The 19,531-nt window shown below is 41.9% G+C and overlaps 1 protein-coding gene across 9 annotated transcripts in view; it reads right to left on the minus strand.

Moving 5' to 3' along the window:
* The window catches only part of GOLGA4 (golgin A4), a 127,473-nt gene that overhangs the window by 29,338 nt on the left and 78,604 nt on the right, over positions 1–19,531 (minus strand). For all 9 annotated transcript variants that reach the window (XM_043595765.1, XM_043595768.1, XM_043595769.1 and 6 more), the window contains 3 exons: positions 14,316–18,556; positions 13,389–13,510; positions 12,880–13,010 (listed from right to left, as the gene is read on the minus strand). In XM_043595765.1, coding sequence (XP_043451700.1) covers positions 12,880–13,010; positions 13,389–13,510; positions 14,316–18,556 — 4,494 coding nt within the window. The remainder of the gene's footprint in view (positions 1–12,879; positions 13,011–13,388; positions 13,511–14,315; positions 18,557–19,531) is intronic.

Below are 19,531 nucleotides of genomic sequence, written 5' to 3' on the forward strand. Positions count from 1 at the left end.
TTCTCTGGGCTAAAATGTTCAACTAAAGTCTAGGTTAAAAAAAAAAAAAAGGTAAGTTATTGTCCAGTGTATTAGTAGCCATGTAATGTCTCCATTTGCCCCAAACTTAACAAAAAAAAACAAAAACAAAAACAAACAAACAACAACAAAAAAAAAACAAAGCTGAAAAAGTATATGTGACTTATCGGTCCAAAACTCCTACTTAGAAAACTTGGTATTCAAATCATTCTCTCTTCTGCTTTGATTACCTTGTAAAGGCTATTGCCCATTCTAGATTTCTTCATTTGTCTTGATAACTGCCCTGACTTATACAGAGCAGTCCAGACCTCTTCTTGCTCTTATAAATCTTGCAATAACCTTTGTGCTGAAAGAACATTTGGAATTGGAATATTGATCAGATTTGAGTAATGAAGACAGGACAAGTGTTTGCTGAGTAAGAAGCTAAACAGGAAAAGCAGCAACCAACGGGTATGTGATGTAACAGATGCTGACTGGACAGGATCATCATCCCCAAAAACAAACAAAAAGAAACAGGCCCCTGGCACAAAACAAGGCAACGAACCACGGGGACACTTGGAAAATTTACTTTTAAATGCCACTTGTCACGAAACAGACCAACTGAGAAAGACTGAACCCCTTCCGGCAACATAAGCAGGGCCATCTGGTAACCAGCCTCCTCAGACATCTCCCCACTGAGGCTCGCTTGAACCTAGCCTCCACCCCTAAAACACCAGCAACCACAAACTCTTGTCAATGTTATTGCCCACGGTCTTGGTTTACTGTTTTTATTCTACCACGGCATATCCTGTGTGGACGTCTATGTCAATGTGGTTTAGGCACCTTTGAAAGGATCACCTCTACAGCTACTTATTCAGTTGGGCTCAGGTTTTAATACGACAATCAGCGATGTCTGACATTTCCTGTGACAGTTGTGGGACACCAATCTACAGTAAACCCTCTAAGAATTAGGAGAAAAATCCCTTCTGTATTATTTTGTACTTTAAGAAACAATTTTGTAACTTCCTTTATAAAAGTATTCTAGTCTCTTGGAGGAGGAAAAAAAAAGTACTGTTTACTTCAAAGTAAAAACAATAAAAAAAACTCATTAAATTCAATGTTAACGCACACCATGGAAATTATGTTTGAGCGTCTAGTTATTACACCAAAGCCAAATCACTAAAATGCAGCCCATGTCAAAAGGAAACCAGTTTTGTATCATGTAGCCATGATACAAAACTTCCTCCCAGTGGGATTGCTTGGAGTTGGGACCAGGCTATTACTTAAGCTCACTTATGTGAGCACTCCGTTCTTCCTTGAAGATGCCACCAGTCCCTCTTCCCAAACGAATTCTTGCCTGCCGTACCACGTGCCTCCTCTTTCGCATTCACCAAGTATCTGGTCTGTGCCAAGTACACAGCTAGGTCCTCAAGACTAGAGATGATAAACAAAACCCCTCCCCACAAAATGCCTGTAATCTAGGAGAAAGGACAGATACATTAATATTTTCCTACACGCGTTATTATGTATGAAAAAAGTTACATGTTATAAGTGAAGTGATGAGTACAGGTGAGTACCAAAAGAACACAGATGCAATTAATTCTATTTAAGGAGTTCAAAAAAAACTGTAAGGGAAAACAGTATGATGCAAAAAAAAAAAAAATTCAAAAAGCAAACTTTCGGTAGAAAAGGGAAAAAATAAGAACATATTTCATTTTTGTTTCTGTTTACATAAGACAACACTGGAATATTATTACAGAAACTAATCATTGACTTCTGGTTCAACATGGCGACATAGGAAGGTCCTGAACTCACCTCCTCCCACAGACACACTGTGTCTCCAACTACATATGAAACAATTTCCTCTTCAAAAAAACAAAACAAGAAACAAAAGCCTGGCTGAGTGATGACCACACATCAGGCAAAGAGGGGGAAAAAACACACTGAAGAGGGCAGGAGAGGCTAAGATACAACCTTGCTAAACCCCATCCCCAGTGTTACAACCAACAACTGGGAGGAAACTCAAAACCCAGAACTTCTCCCTGAGGACTGAAGGGTTTGAAACCCACACTGGGCATCCCAACTTTTAAGACATATACTTCAGAGACAAGCCCCCAATACATCTAACTTTGAAAACCAACAGGGTTCCCATCCTGAGACCCACAAACTGTAGTGATCTGAGTAACCATTCTTAAAGGGCTCACCAAGGTGCCTGGACTCACCCACCCCGGGGCCCAGCTCACAGGTAGCCAACTGCACCCAGACTTCAAGTGAAGGGAACGCACTTGCTTACATTAAAGCGTCTGCCTGAAGGGCAGACATCTGATTTAACACACCCATCTAGGAGGCCACAGAACGCTCTCCAGGGACACAGACTGGTGGGTGTTATTTTTGCATGCTCCCTTTGACACGTTCCAGAGCACCAGTATCTCCCAGAAGGCAGCTTTTACAGTGCCTGGATTTTTGCAGCTGCCAAGGTAGGTAGGGGACACCTCCTGATCACATTGCTCTGGAGGTCAGGGGAGCTTGTGTGCCGAGTCTCATGAGACTGTCATAATCAATGTCACCCAGAAAGGAACCCCATCTGGGGTCCCAATTTTTACAGCTGCTGCCAGGGAACACTGCTACATTTCCTGGCTCTAGTGGACATTGGTCATGGATCCTGCATAAATGTACAGGAGAAAGGTCTTAAACAGCTACCACCCCAAGGGCAAAGCAAGAGGCAACAGACGCAGGAGTTCAGAGTTTCTGTGAAGGAGGCCTATTGGTTCATCACCATGATGGCGGCCTAAGGAGAAGGCTTCTGCTGAAACAAGCACGTGAGGGCAGAATGTAATCCTTTCCTTGGGCCATCTTCGAGCGCGCCCTCTGCCACCCTCCAGAGCACCTGTCTCCTGGATGAGACGCGTCTGGTCCCCTGGTTTTTGCCACTACTGCTCACGGGACACCCTTGATCACCAGGCCCTGGTGGCTGGGACGGCTTGCCTTTCTGGACCCCATGGGACTATGGCAACTGGAGAGCCGGTTCTTCGCAGACTGCCACCCCCGGGGCGCTGCGCAGAGAGCGGACTGAAGTACACCCGGAAATCTTACTGTGAAGGAGGCCTCTTTGCTTGTCCCGGAGCCTTGGCCCGAAGGGCAGGCTTCAGGTTTGGCTCACATTTTGTGGCCAGTGGAGCTGCTCTCAAGGAACACAGGCTGTGCATGTCATTAGGGGGCTCTCCCCGCCTCTGCCGTGCTCCAGCTTACCAGTATCACCCAGAAAAGAGCTTATAAATTCATTTGGAGCCCTGAGTTTTGGGACTGCCACCCAGGGTACCTACCCAGATTGCCTACCTCTGGTGGCCAGCAGGACTCACACTTGCTTACAGTCCCACAGGACTGTGTACGTTTGCCTACGGTTAAAAGCTGATACCTGAGGGTCGGGCTTCCAGTCAGCATGAATCTAGGCGCTGAGATCCTCCCTTCTGAAATACTGACAGGTGGCCGCACTTCCTCAACTACTGGGAACCATTAAAAAATATAACAGGCTACTCGGACAAGCACAAAGGATTAAGAGAAAACCAACAACTGAGGCAGGGCTGAATAGTAAGATTCATCTCCTACATGAGGCCACTCCTTCAAGACTGAGAGGGGTGGTTGTTTCATCTACTGTATAATCACTTATAAAGCTAGTTTACAGTTAAAAGACAAAAATAGTAAAAATAATTATGGTTATAATAATGAATAAAGATAAAAAGAAGACATAAAACGAGGGGCACCTGGATGGCTCAGTTGGTTAAGCATCTGACTTCAGCTCAGGTCATGATCTCATGGTTTGTGAGTTCAAGTCCCACATGGGGCTTGCTGCTGTCAGTGCAGAGCCTGCTTCAGATCCCCTGTCTCTCTCTCTCTCTCTCTCTCTCTCTCTGCTCCTCCCCTGCTTGTGCTCTCTCTCTCTCAAAAGTAAATAAACATTATTAAAAAAATGTAGAATGTAACATCGAAAACAAAAATGTCACAGAGTGATTATAATGCTGGGCTTTAGAATAGAATCAAGCTTACGTTATCGACTTAAAATACTGTTATAAGTTGTTTTATGTAAGCCTCATGTTAATCACGAAGCAAAAACTATAGTAAATACACAAAAGAGAAATATAAACATACGGCCAAAGAAAGTCATCAAACCATAAACAAAGAGAACAGGAAAATCAGCATGGAACAGAGAGGAACTACAAAAACAGCCAGAAAACAATGAACAAAATGGCAATAAGCATACACTTATCAAGAATTACTTTAAATGTAAATGGACTAAATTTTCCAATCAGAAGACTCAGGATGCCTAAATACATTAAAATCAAGACCCATCCGGGGCATCTGGGTGGCTCAGTCGGTTAAGTGACCAACTTCAGCTCAGGTCATGATCTCACGGTTTGTGAGTTCGAGCCCCACAACAGGCTCTGTGCTGACAGCTCAGAGTCTGGAGCCTGCTTCGGCTTCTGTGTCTCCCTCTCTCTCTCTGTCCCTCCCCTGCTCATGCTGTCTCTCAAAAATAAATAAACATTAAAAATGTTTTTTTAAAACAAGACCCATCTATATGCTGCCCACAAGAGACTCGCTTTATTTTTTTTAGTTAATTTATTTTTGAGAGAGAGAGACCAAGTGGGATGGGGGAAGAGAGAGAGAGAGAGAGAGTGAGAATCTCAAGCAGACTCTGCACTGTCAGCACAGAGCCCAACTCGGGGCTTGAACCCACTAACTATGAGATCGTGACCTGAGCTGAAATCCAGTCAGACGCTTAACCAGTTGAGCTACCCAGGCACCCCTAGAGATTCACTTTAGATGTAAGGATACACACACCAAAAGTAAAAGGATGAGAAAAGGTATTCCATGCAAATGTAAACAACAACAACAACAAAAAGCCAGGGAGAATATCAGACAAAATAAGACTTTAAAACAAAGACTGTAAAATCAGAGACAAAGAAGGATATCACATAGTGAGTGATAAAGGGGTCAGCTCAACAAAAAAGACAAAACTTTTACAAATATTTATGCACCCAACATATGCAGACCTAAATATATAAAGCAAATGCTAACAGACCTAAAGGGAGTAATAGACAGTAATACAATAATAGTGGGGGACTGTAAACCCCACTCACATCAATGGATAGATCATCCAGGCATACATAGATAATCAATAAGGAAATAATGGCCTTAAGTGACATATTACACCAAATGAACTTAACAGAAATATACAGAATACTCCATCCAAAAGCAAGAGAATACACATTCTTCTCAAGTGCACATGGAACATTTTCCAAGATAGATCATATGTTAGGCCACAAAACAAGTCTTAATAAAGTTAGAGGATTGAACTCTATCAAGCATCTTTTCCAACCACAACAGTATGAAACTAGAAATTAATTACACAAAGAAAACTAGAAGGCATAGCCCAGGGAATATAGTCCATAATACTGAAATAGCATTGTATGTTGATAGATGGTAGTTATACTTATGGTGAGTGTAGCGTAACATATAGAGAAGCTGAATCTCTATGTTGTACACCTGAAACTAATGTAATGTTATGTGTCAACTGTCCCAAATAAAATTTTTTTAAAAAACACACACAAAGAAAACTGGAAAATTCACAAGTATGTAGAGAATAACCACATGCTACTAAACAACCAATGGGTCAAAGTAGAAATCAAAAGAAAAAAAATCTTGAGACAACAATGGAAATAGAACACACTAAAATCTATAGGATGGCAGCAAAAGCAGTTCTGAGGGAAGTCCATAGTGATAAATACCTACTTCAAGATGCATGAAAATTCTCAAATAAACAACCTAACTTTACGTACACCTCAAGGAACTAGAAAAAGACTGAATGAAGCCCAGAGTTAGCAGAAGAAAGGAAATAACACATTGGAGCAGAAATAAATGATCTAAAGACTAAAAACACAATAGAAAATTGATCAATAAAACTAAGAGCTGGTTTCTCTAAAAAGATATACAAAATTGACGAAACTTTAGACTCTCCAGGGAAAAAAAAAGAAAGAAAAATCAAATAAATGAAATCAGAAATCAAAGAGAAGTGACAACTGATATCACAGAAATACAAGAATCATAAAACACTACAATGAAAAATTCCAAGTTAACAAATTGGACAGCCTAGCAGAAACGGATAAATTCCTAGAAACATATAGCCTACCAACACTAAGTCATGATGAAGTAGAAAAATCTGAACAGACCAATTACTGGTAATGAGATTGAATCAGTCATCAAAAACCTCCCAATAAACAAAAGTCCAGGACCAGAAGACTTCACAGGTGAAATGTACTGAACATCCAAAGAAGAATTAATAGTAATTATTTTTCTTAAACCTCTTCCAGAAAAACAGAAGAAGGAACTTTTCCAAACTCATTTTAAGAGGCCAGCATTACTCTGATACCAAAGCCAGACAAAGACACCATACACTTACACAAAAATTATAGGCCAGTACCCGAATGAGCATAAATGGAAAAATCCTCAACAAAATATTATTAGCAAACCAAATTCAACAATACATTTAAAGGATTATATACCATGATCAAGTGGGATTTATTCCAGGGATGCAAGGATGCCTCAACATCTGCAAATCAATCAATGTGATACACATGAACAAAATGAAGGATGGAAATCATATGGTTATCTCAAGAGATGACAAAAAAGCATTCGACAAAATTCAACATCCATTTGTAATAAAAACTCTCAACAAAGTGGGTACAGAAGGAATGTACCTCAACATAATAAAGGCCAAACATGGCAAGTCCATAGCTAACATCATACTTAATGGTGAAACGCCGAAAGCTTTTCCTCTAAGATCAGGAACAAGACAAGGATGCCCACTCTCACTACTTGTATTCAACACAGTATTGAAAGTCCTAACCAGGGAAATTAGGCAAGAAAAATAAGTAAAAGGCACCCAAACTGGAAAGGAGGAAAGGAAGACGTAAAACTGTCACCATTTGCAGGTTACGTATTACACACAGAAGATCCGAAATCCCCACCAAAAACCTGTTAGAACCAAAAAATGAATTAGGTTGTGGGGCACAAAATCAATACACGAAAATCTGTTGCATTTCTAGACACTGATAAATAAACTATCAGAGAGAAAATTAATAACACAATCCCACTTACAATTGCATCAAAAAGAATAAAACATGTAGGCACAAATTTAACCAAGGAAGTAGAAGACCTGTGCTCTGGAAACTAAGAGACACTGACGAAAGACACTGAAACATACATAAACAAAGGTAAAGAAATTCTGTGTTTACGGGCTGGAAGAATTAATAGTGTTAAATGTCCACACTACTCAAAGCAATCTACAAATTCAAGGTTATCTCTATTAAAATCCCTATGGCATTTTTCACAGAACTAGAACAAATAAATTTAAAATTTGTATGGAACCATAAAAGACCCCAAATAGCCAAAGCAATTGTGGGAAAGAAGAACGAAGCAGGCAGCATCTCGTCCCCTCATTTCAAACTATATTGTAAAGCCATAGTAATTAAAACAGTATAGTACTGGCATAAAAACAGACATGGAGCTCAATGGACGAGGACAGAGCCAAGAAATAAACCTATGCATAGATGATCAATTAATTTACAACAAAGGAGCCAAAAACATACAACAGAGGAAAGGCTGGTCTCTTCAATAAGTTGGGTCAGGAAAACTGGACAGCCACGTGCAAAAGCCTGAAACTGGACTGCCATCTTATACCATACAAAAAATTAACTCAAAATGGATTTAAAAACTTGAATGTAAGACCTAAAAACATAAAACTCCTAGAAGAGAACATAGGCAGTAAGGTCTTGGTGACAATTTTTGAATCTGACACCAAAAGCAAAACAACAATCACAAAAGTAAACAGGTGGCACTACATCAAACTAAAAGGATTCTGGACAGCGAAGGAAACCGTCAAGAAAATGGAAAGGCAACCTACTAAATGAGAGAAAATATTTGATCTGATATGTCGATAAGGGCTAATATCTGATAAGGGGCTACTATACAAAATATATAAGGAATTCGTATAACTCAACAGCAAAAAGAAAAAAATCCAATTAAAAAATGGGCAGAATACTCATTTTTCCCCAAAGATATGCAGATGGCCAATAGGTCCATGAGAAGATGCTTTCCATCATTAATCAGCAGGAAAATGCACATCAAAACCAAAATGAAATATCCACTAACAGATGTTAGAATGACTATTATCTTAAAAACAAAAACACTAGAAATAACAAACGTCAGTGAGGATGTGGAGAAAAGGGAACCCATGTGCACTGCTGGTGGGAATGTAAACTGGTGCAGCCACTATAGAAAATAACGTGGAGGCTCCTTGAAACATTACAAATAGAACCACCATACAATCCAGCAATTCCACTTCTGGGTATTTATCCAAAGAAAGCAAAAACATAAGCTCAAACAGATGTAAGTACCCCCATGTTCACTGCAGCATTATTTACAATAGCCAAGATATGGAAATAACGTTAAGTGTCCATAAAAAACTGAATGGGTAAAGAAATTGTTAATACACAAACACACACACACGAATATCATTCAGCCATAAAAAAGAATGAAAACTTGCTATTTGTGACAACATGCATGGACTTGAGGACATTATGCCAAGTGAAAGAAGTCAGAGAAAGACAAATACCATAATGATCTTGCTCGTATGTGAAATCTAAAAATAAGTAAGTAAAAATTTAAAACCAAACTCGTAGATACAGAGAACAGATTGGTGGCTGCCAGAGGTAGGGTGGGGCGGGGCGGGGGAGGAGGGGAAGGGTGGTGGTGATGACTGGGAAAAACGGATGAACTGTTTTTGTTTGGGTTTTTTTACTTAACTGAATTTAAAAAAGAAAAGAAAAGAACAGTGAGGTGTCTGGGTGGCTCGGTCAGTTAAGCATCCCACTCGTATTCAGTTCAGGTCATGATCTCACGGTCCGTGGGTTCCAGCCCCACGTCGGTCTCTGCACTGTTAGCGTAGAGCCCGCTTGGGATTCTCTCTCTCTGCCCTTCCTCCAGTTGCTCGCTCTCCCTCTCAAAAATAAATTCAAAAAATAAACTTAAAAAAATAAAGAAAAGAATGGTGACCTGTGGAGAGAGAAGGGGGCCAGATATATATAGAATACAGAGAACAGGCATACGCTTTCATTACAGACCATTTTCTCACTACACTTTTTTATGTTATTTGATCCTTAAACTGTGTGCAAAGATGGACTCGGATTTTTTTCCTAAGTAAAAGTTAAATTTAAAGCTTATTTTTTTAAAGCCAAAATCTGACAGATGGCAACAGCTGCACCGATTCGCAAAGCGTGAGAAAGTGGTCTTCAGGCACACAGAAAAGCTTGCCCAAAGGTAAAATATGGGCAAGAACAAGCCTACGTCGGGCTCGTCTACGACACAGGCAGAACTGGAGGAGGTATCGCTGGGACAACGGGAAGCCATCGGAGGTACTTAGGAGGAGAAGTGATATGATCACATCCCCATTCCAAAATAGAAAAGAACTCTGACAAGAAGAGATGAGTAGCTCAGAAAAAAGACCAGCAGCAAAGACATCAGTTGGGAAGTTAACCCGAAAGACCAGACCACATGAAAGACGGCGGCCAGACTGTGGCAACAGCAGCGGGGTTAGAAACATGCGGCACAGCTCAGTGGGAAGCCATGTCCTGAGAGTCCTACATGTCAGGTACTGTGCTGCTAGTACACATTTAAAGGGAGACACGGGATTTCTCTGCCTAGTAACTCAGGGAACATAAGTCGATCACATGCCCTAAAACGTGTGGTGATGCATACGTGTGAGGGGCTGAGAAGGACAGAGGTGTGAATCAAGGATGACAAAAGTTCCCAGCATCTTCAAACGCAGCAAAGAATAGTAAGAATGTTACCTAAGACAGCAAAGTCAGGAAAATGAAAATGTCTCTGTGCTCTACTTTTTGTGTGACTATCGACAAGTCACAAAACTGTTTTGATGGATGACAAAAATACAGCATTCTACAAGGTCATCATTCGGACACATCAGCAATCTGATTAATAGTTTTTCAGAGGGTGAAAACACACCACTATGTAAGATACACAAATCCCAGGTAAAATTCTGGAAATTTTAAAATGGGAGAATGGTAGAGACTATGACTCAGAATTAAAGGAATATGGTATTTGGTAAGAATTGCCAGGATCTCCCTTAGTAGTATCTGTAACTTTTGAAAAGAAATTCTTCGAGACAGAGTGTGTATTTGGAGTGTTCGGATGGGGACTGCCTATTTATCGCAAAGCAGCCGTGGACCTGGCAGTTGGAAAGTCTGAGGCTACACTGCAGAATGCAGTAGCCACAAGCCGCCCCACTGTGGCCTCGAGCACTGGAAATGCAGCCTATCCAAACTGATACGGGCTGCAATATGTTTTTATATTTGCAGCCCGCATCAGTTTGGATTGGCTGCATTTCCAGTGCTCATGGCCACAGTTCTGGGGTGGCTTATATATGATAAATATAAATATAAATATAAATATAAATATAAATATAAATATAAATATAAATGTCTTTATAATTGACCACATATTGAAATAATAATATTTTGGATATAATGGGGTTAACATTTTACTATTAAAATTAAATTCACCTAGGAGCGCCTGGGTGGCTCAGGTGGTTAAGTGTCCAACTTCAGCTCAGGTCAAGATCTCGTGGTTCGTGAGCTCGAGCCCTGCATCAGGCTCTGTGCTGACAGCTCAGAGCCTGGAGCGTGCTTCGGATTCTGTGTCTCCCTCTCTCTCTCTCTGCCCCTCTCCCGTGCCCACTTTATGTCTCTCTCAAAAATAAACAGTAAAAAAAAAATTTTTTTTAATTAAATTCACCTAATAAGTCAGAAGAAAGACAAATACTATATGATTTCACTCATCTGTGGAATTAAAGGAACAAAACAAATGAGCAAAGGGGGAAAAAGAGAGAGAGAGAGAGAGAGAGAGAGAGAGAGAGAGACAAACCAAGAAACAGACTCTTAACTACAGAGAACTGATGGTCCCCAGAGGGGAAGCAGTGGGGAATGGGGGAAATAGGTGATGGGGGTTAAGGAGGGCACTTGTGATGAGCACAGGGTGTTGTATGGAAGTGATGAATCACTATTTGTACACCTGAAACTAATATTACACTGTATGTTAACTCACTGGAATTAAAATAAAAACTTAAAAAAAAATTAAGCTCACCTGTTTCTTTTTCCTAATGTCGATTCTAGAAAATATTCAAACACATGTATGGCTCACATTTGTGGCCTGCGTTGTATTTCTAATGGACAGTGCCAGTGTGAGGCCCAGGAAGGGGTTTTGGAGAAGAGTCCAACTCCTTCGCTCACCCTCCACTTCCTGCCTCCAAGCCTCCAAGCCTCCAAACCTAGAGGGCCACTGTTTTAATTTCCCTAATAAACAGCAGATTTTCAAGGAGGGACTTACTGTTACCTGCCTCCTGTTTCCTCACCCCTCTACCTACAGAGGTCTGTCGTGACCCTAGAAAGTCTTTCGTCTGCTACCCCATACATCCAGAGACAGAGAAGTGGTTCACAAGAGGGAACATTCTAGCTATGACACCGTTCGTCCCCTGCAAATGAAGCTCACTGACTTACTTATCCATGATAAATAACTACTGCCCTCCCCCAAATTCCTTTCTTAGAGAGAAGTCTTCACAAATACATGAAGCTAATGAAGGGTCAGTGCTCTCCCACTCATTCTGAAGCTTTAGGGAAATCATTTAACTGTGCTGAACTTGCTTTCCCTTCTGCAAAGAAAGAAAGAAAGAAAGAAAGAAAGAAAGAAAGAAAGAGGAAACAAAAGAAAAGAAAAAAATAAAAAGAAACTAAACTAGCTGTAATGTATCTTCCAATTCCAATATTCTCTAAGCATTCAAGAAACAATAGTGTCTTTTAAAGCTTTTCACATTTATACTCTATGGAAGTGTAAGAAAACGTGAAATTATTCAAACCTTTTCATCATGAGATCTAAATTCAAAAATTACACAAAGGTGGCATTTCTATGCATGTGCCTTTCCTGGAATTTCAGCCTTTTCAATTGCATTTAAAATAATTATTATTACACTCTGTTCCTGGCTCAGACTTCCCTTGCTGCCATAGTCAGTGAGGCATGATTCTCTGATTTATGGATTCTTAAACACCAAACGGTTCCTGGCATATAGTGAAATAAGGCTTGGAGTAACTAAGGAACCTACATCCCAACAGAGCATGATTTACATTGTGTTACACTTGAAAAGTTTCTGGAGTCCAAAATACTCACTGGCATTCACGGCTTATTTTGACACATAAAAATGGCCATGCCAATCCACCACAGGCAGAATAAGTACACTCCACCAACCTTCCACTAAATATAAAAGATTTAGCTGAGGTGTTCCATTCTTCCCCCATCTTTTTTCTCCCTTGAGAGCAATAAAAACTATGCAAATTGGTTGGGGATGGCCCTCCTGGAAAGATCCCAGCTGGGTGGCCACGCTCACGCACACGCTAACTGTCCCATTACCGAGACTCGGCCCAAGCACAAGCTCTCGGTTCTTAGCCTGGTTCTCTTACAACTCAGTCCGACTCCGAGAGAAAGAGGAGAAGAGAGCCCATCTCCCCCGTGGTAACTCACTGTTGCTTCCACACCTGCCAAGTGGACTGAGCTGCCGGGTTAGCGGAATCTGATCAGGGCACTACGATCCCGGCAGAAATCAGTCAGACTCCTCATAAAGCTGCATAGAGTGCCAATATCAAATCTGGGTCATACTGAGCCTCGACACTAGACCAACAGGACATCTGACGGCCCAATCTTTAGCGCCACCATGAAATCTATTATAGCTGAATTTCAAAAAAGAGAAAGAAAATCAAGTACATCAAGGATTTCTTCATATCTTTTGGCTGTTCTTTGTAAATCATCTTCCTTCTCTGCAATTTTTTTATATAACTGACTTGTCTCTTCTTGATGACTTTCCAAAAGTTCGGCTTCCACTTCCTGGGCTTTATCTAAGATACAAAAAATGGGCACACAAACAAGAAAACACATTAAGGAAGAATTAATATCTATCTCCCAATTTCAGTTCCCAATCAAATTTGCTAAAAACCAGTTGGTCACGTGTCCCCTCTCCCAGAGCAGAAACGTGTTTAGGAGGCAACTAAGTAGCTAATGTTTCAGGTCCTTTCGCCGGCTCCTCCTCTCCTAAAGGCGAGCCGCTGCCAAGCGGCTCACGTTCCCGTTAGAGAACTTTCTTGGGTAGGAATCACTTTTTTTCTCCAGTTTAATTACTTCAGGCACTTAGCACAGTGTGAAAACAGTAAGTTTAAATTATAAATCGTCTCTGCTGATTCCGACTTGTTCTTTACTGACTCTAAAATAGGACTTACCAATGGTTTCTTTTATGGTCACTTCCAGCTCCTGCTCCTTTTGGGCCAGCTGCGTGTGGAACTCCCTCATCAGCTGTTTTAGCGTAGAACTGTGCTTCAGCTCGAGATCTTCCTGCTCCTGTCTGCGTAACAAAAATATAAAGAGCTAACAGCTGTCAAACACAAAACAAGCTGTAAAGAGTCACCTAATCTTCAGGATGGTGCACATAACAAGATCTCACTAGTATAAAAACAGGTTTAAGGGCGCACATGCGTGTGTGTGTGTGTGTGTGTGTGCACACGCAACCACGTCCAGAAACAGAAAACTCCTGGGAGGATACGTAAACTAGGATTATCTCTAGACAGTGCCCTGGGGATTTAAGAATTTTTCTTTTCCACTTAAAACTTTCATCACGCACTGGGGCGCCTGGGTGGCTTAGCCGGGTAAGGGTAAGCGTCCGACTTCGGCTCAGGTCATGATCTCGCAGTTGATGGGTTCGAGCCCCGCGTCGGGCTCTGTGCTGACAGCTCAGAGCCTGGAGCCTGCCTCAGATTCTGTGTCTCCCTCTCTCTCTTCCCCTCCCCGGCTCGCGCTCTGTCTCTCTTTCTCAAAAATAAACAAACATTAAAAATATTAAAAACAAAATTTTCGTCATACACATCTATGTTATATAATAATGTGAATACTAAAAATAAAATGAGAAGAGTATTTACTGGGATATATACCTAATAAGCATAATCTTCCAGGCAAAAAATGGTTCTCCCCCTTTAAACGGACATGAAATAACACCGCCTCTTGCCTTAAATTGTTTTTATTTCTCCTCAGCATTTAACTTACTCGATTTAGGTTTCATAGTTTGCGTTGGTGAAATTTAAGTGTATTTGGCACGATAAAAGGGAGCGAGTTAAGGAGGACTGTCTTATAAACATTCATGCCGAAACACTCACTTGATTTTCTCTTCCATTTCTTGCTCATATTCTCTCTTCACGATATCCAATTCTTGCTGATGTTCCTTCCGCAACGTTCGAAGATCTTTCTGCAACCTGACGATCTCCTTGCCCAGCTTCTCCTTCTCCTGCTCTGCCCCTGCTAACTGCAATTCCAGGTCATTGTGCTGGGCCTCCATGTCAGCAGGCAACGTGGGTTGCACGACACACGACCCGGACTTTTCTGCAGCACTTGCTCCCCGAGCTTCTGTGGGTTTAGCTTCTCCCTCCATCTGCTGTTGTAAAGCCTGCAATTTTTCAAGTTTTGAGGTCAAGTCTTCCATTTCCAGCCTATGCCCTTCCCTCTCTCTTGCTAAGCAGGAATCCAGCTCTGTTATCTTTTGCTCCAAGATCTGACAGGTCAGTTCCTTCTCCCGGAGAACCTTCTGGACGTCATCAACCACGTTTTCCCAGTGTTGCTTCGCCCCTACGTTATTTTTACCCCCGTCTTCCTCCACGTGCTGGGATGCTATCAAGGAACATCTCTTGCTTTTCTCTTCAAGTTCTTCTTGAAGACGACTTATCACAACCTGGTCCTCACGCTGCTTTGCGTCGGCATGTTCTAGCTTGATTAGGAGCTCCCGGTAGCTGCACTGCATTTCAGAAGGAGAAGAACCCGTCTCTTCTTTTTCCTGCTCTGGCCTCTCCAACAGCTCTTCTCTTTCCATTAGACTTCTTTGCAAAGCGCTGATCTTCTCTTCACGTCCCTCCTGCAGACAGCCTCGGAGATCTGCTCCTTCGTGCTCCGTCCAGGCTGCGGCGGTTTTTGCTGACCTAGGTACAACCGGTGCTTCGGACCGTGGTGAACCTTCCACCGATTGAAGTTTTGCTTCCAAGGCCTGAATTTCTCGCTCTCTCTCCTGAAGCTTTGCGTTTAGCTCCCCCAGATGGCCTTCTGCATCTTTCTTACATTGCTGCTCTTTCTCCTCCATTTGAGACAACAACTGCTTCTTGATGGCAGCAATTTTTTGCTCGGCTTTTCTCTTCAGTTCTGCCAGTTTCGCGGCACCCTCCAGCTCAAGCCTGTCTTCCAGGGCCCTCAGCTCCTCTTCTCTGCCCTTGACGCGTGCATTTGCGTGTTCCAATTCTTTCTCCTTGGTTTCAAGTGCGGATGTCATAGAAGACACTTGCCTTTCGAGGCGCAAGACTTTTTCTTCAGCTTCTTGGACCCTGCTGTCCTTTTCTTCTCCTAACTCTTGAATGTGCCGAAGCTCACGAAGCATCTCTTCCCGTTCGGCGTCCTTTTGCCGATTGTGTTTGTTAAGAGCTTCATTCAGGGACTCGGTTTCAGCTGTCTTCTGAGCCAGATGCTCCTCTAACTCCGCAACTCTCGCCTTCTGGGTTTCTAACTCGCTCTCTAAACTACGCTCCTCCTGCTCCAGCTTGCTCTTACCTTCCATTTCGCCCTTGGAACATCCAAACCTTCCGTTCTGCTGATCAAGGTCCGCCTTCGATAAGTTTACCTGCTCAGCCGCGTCGCTGGCTTCCTTCGCTTTTGACTCAAGCTGCATCTGCAGTTCTTTGATGGTATTTTGATACTGTATGAATTTTGACTGTGCTCTCTTCTTCCACTCGGACAGTTTGCCGGACAAGTGATCTACCTGTGCGAGAGCAGAGGTTTTCTCCTTACTCAGAGTTTCAGCGTTCAAGGATAAGTTTTGCACCTGGTCCAGCAAGTCACGTTGCTGTTCATCGTATTGCTTCCTCAGTGACGCCACGGCCGCTTCTTTTTCCGTGGCGCTGATGCTGTTCTGAAGCTGAGTGTTCAGATCAATCAGCTGTTTGCTAAGACTGCCGATCTCAGATTTCTTTTCCCTGAGCTCTTCTCTCATCAGGGTGACAGCATTGATGTTTTCAGATAACTCTTTCTTCAGCTGCGTGATACAAGACTCCTTTTCAGAGGCAGCCTGCCGCTGACTGCCTCCTTCCTTCTGCAAGGCTTCTTTTTCCATCACAAGACCTTCAATGTCAGCCTTCATGCTCTTAATTTGACTTTCTTTTTCCTCTAATTGACGGGTAGCTTGTTGAAAAGAACTGTTCAGTGCATTCTGCTCTTCTGTTAGCTGTCTAAGCTGCGCTTCTAACTCAGAAGCCTTGCAAGTTTTAATCAGTAGTGCCTCCTTCACTTTTGTGGTGTGGTGTTGACAGTGGGAAATTCGAGAGAGAATGGCATTCATTTTACTGCTACTATGGTTGATCAGCTCATCTGTTTTAGCTTGTAACAAGGCTTCGGTTTTCCTAGAGTAAATATCCAGCTGAACTGCTACTTCCTGAGACAGTTTCTTGAATTCCAAGCTTTTGTCTTCTAGGCTTTTCTCACTTCTTTCATGCAAAGACTTCAGACTCTGGAATTCCTCATCCGTGGCTCTCAACTTGTCAGTCAACTCAGAAACCTTCCGCTTCTCTTTCTCTGCCAGTTTCTCCAGCTCAACTATACGCTCTTGAAGAGAAGTATTTTCCTTCAGAGAACGAGTCAAGTCAACCTCCAGCTTTTCAAGTTGCGCCCTTAGCTTAGCTTCATTTTGTGAGAGAGCCTCCATGTGAGCAGACTTCCGGTGCAGCTGCTCCTGTAGTTCCTTTAACACCGTGTCCTGCCTAGCGCCTTCTTCCTTCAGCCACACCAGTTCCTTGCTCGCCTCTTCTTTTTCACACCCGGATCGGAGGACCCTTTGCCTCAGTTCTGCTACCTCTTGTTCTTTTTCCTGTAATTGGACTTCATGTTTTTCCTGAAGTTCTTCCGCTTGCTGGTTAAGTTTCTTTTCCCAGACGGATACCACATCACTGAGTTCTCGTCTATGTACCTCGGTGAGACTTTCTATTTGCTCCTTTTGGTTTGCTTCCAGTCTCGACACTGCATCGCTGATTCCAGCGGAGTTTGCCTGTGCCATTTCCAAAATTTTGGCATTGAACTGTTTTTCTTTCTGACTCAGCTCTAGAACGGTATTTTCAAGCTCTTTTTTAAGTTTGGCTTCCTGATCCAGCAATTTCTTCTTTAACGTTTCTTGCATCTCCTTTGCTTTCTGCTTAATTTTTTCCATCTTCTTTTCTTGATTTTTAAACTTGGTTTCATATTCCTCATGTAAAATACTAATATCGTCCTCCTTGGCTGATAATTTCTGTTTGAGAGTTTCGATTTCTTGGCTCTGCGCTTCTCTCATTTGTAAAATTACATTTTCCTTTTCTATCAAGATTTGCTTTGTCTGAGCCTGTTCTGTGTTAGTATCTCTAAGCTGGGCCTCATACAGTTGGGTTAAAGATTGCACTTTTTCCTCCATTTCACTTTTCTGCTTTTCAAGTTGCCGCGTTAAGTCCCGCACCTGGACTCTGTGAGCGTCTAACTCGGAGCAAACATCATTCTTCTGCGCTTCAACTTCGGCCAGCTGTTTAGCGAGGAGAGTTCTTTCCGTTTCCAAGGCCAACAACTCCTCCCGCAGCTGAGCCAAGCGCGCCTCGGACGCCGCAGCCTGCTCGTGCGTGGTACTCTGCTGTGACTGAAGAAGAGCCAGCTTAGCCGATGCCTGCTGGAGTTCCTCTTCGGACCTCTTACTATCTGCCTCCAAGTTCTCCACACGAGCCTGATGCTCGTTCAGATGCCTGTCCTTTTCCTTCAGAAGAAGCCCCAGCTGATTAATTTCATCTTTTAATGCCTTCTCGGTTCTCTGGATAGACCTCTCTTGTTCTTTAATGATGCTGTTGACTTGCTGCTCGTGATGACTTTTCTGTTCATCCAGCTTGGCCTCTAGTTCCTGCTTTATTCTATCTGCTTGATCCTTTAGTACAGAAAGCTCCTCTTCCAGCTTGTCACGGGCTTTTAATACTTCCGCCAGTTCAGAAGACAGTGATTCCAGTTCTGTTTGCTTCACATCAAGCTTTTCTAAAGTCTTTTCGTTCATCTCTTCTATGTGGGCCTGGAAGAGACTCTCTTTGTCTTTCAACAATGTTTCTTTCTCTTGTTCATGCTTTTCTCTGACTTTTTCCATTTCGGCCTGATGCTGTTGCTTTAAGACTTGGAGTTTTTCAGTCCAAAGAGTATCCTGCTGATGCCGCAGGCTCTCCAATTCTGTCTTGTGTTTTTCAACCATGATTGTCATTTCTTTATTGTGCTTATTTTTTTCAGCTTCCAAATGGATAGCTAAATCTTCTGATTGATTTTTGCTTTCTTGCAAGCTTTTTTCCAAAGAACTTTCCAATTCAAGAATTCTCTGTTAATAAAAACAGATGTATTTTTATTAAAGTACAGACTTATTTATTAGCAATGATACACATGACATAATGTCTACACCTGTTTAAAGATTAAAACTTAGAAAAATAACTCTACGTATCATGCCAAACACTAGAAAGCACAAATAATCTGTGCCCAATTCCTAAAGGAATCATGTAGCAAAGAAAAGATTTTCTATTTCAATACAACTTAAGGTTCCAAATTCTTTCTACCTCCCTGGGTAATTACTTCAACCACCTATATTTTCAAGAATATTCTGAATGGATAGTCAAAAAGGAATAAATCATAAAGAAGATAACAGTGACTTTTGGTAGGAAATTTTTTTCCGTGTGTTTTCTTAAGGCCTACATCAGTATTCTATTACTTTCATAATTTAACTTTGGAAAATAAATAATGTATCTGGTTTTTCCACCTCAAAAATGATTATTTAGAAGATGTTTTGCAAAAAGAAGGAACTTATACAAATTTTACTGAAGATAACTCTTAGCTCATGAGAATATCAATCTTGATTCTAAAGGAAAAAGAACTAAGACAGAGCCATGCAATGTCACAGCTGGAAAGGTCCTAAGGAATTACCACATCCAAGTCTCCATGTGACAGGTGAAGATATTAAGGTATAATTAATTTACAAAGCTAGCAAGTGGAAAAATCTAGGCCTCCTGAGTATCAATTCCCTTCTACCATGCCATCTTACATCAATGTTGGAAATGGGAAATTAAAGCACAGTTTAGAACTATGGGAAAAAAGTGTGACTCTTTCACTGTCTAAACCAAAGCAAAAAATCTAAATAACGTGTCAGTTTATTTAAAACAGGTCATGGGGCGCCTGGGTGGTGCAGTCGGTTAAGCGTCCGACTTCAGCCAGGTCACGATCTCGCGGTCTGTGAGTTCGAGCCCCGCGTCGGGCTCTGGGCTGATGGCTCAGAGCCTGGAGCCTGTTTCCGATTCTGAGTCTC

The sequence above is a fragment of the Prionailurus bengalensis genome, chromosome C2 (assembly GCF_016509475.1).
Source record: "Prionailurus bengalensis isolate Pbe53 chromosome C2, Fcat_Pben_1.1_paternal_pri, whole genome shotgun sequence".
NCBI classification, from domain to species: domain Eukaryota; kingdom Metazoa; phylum Chordata; class Mammalia; order Carnivora; family Felidae; genus Prionailurus; species Prionailurus bengalensis.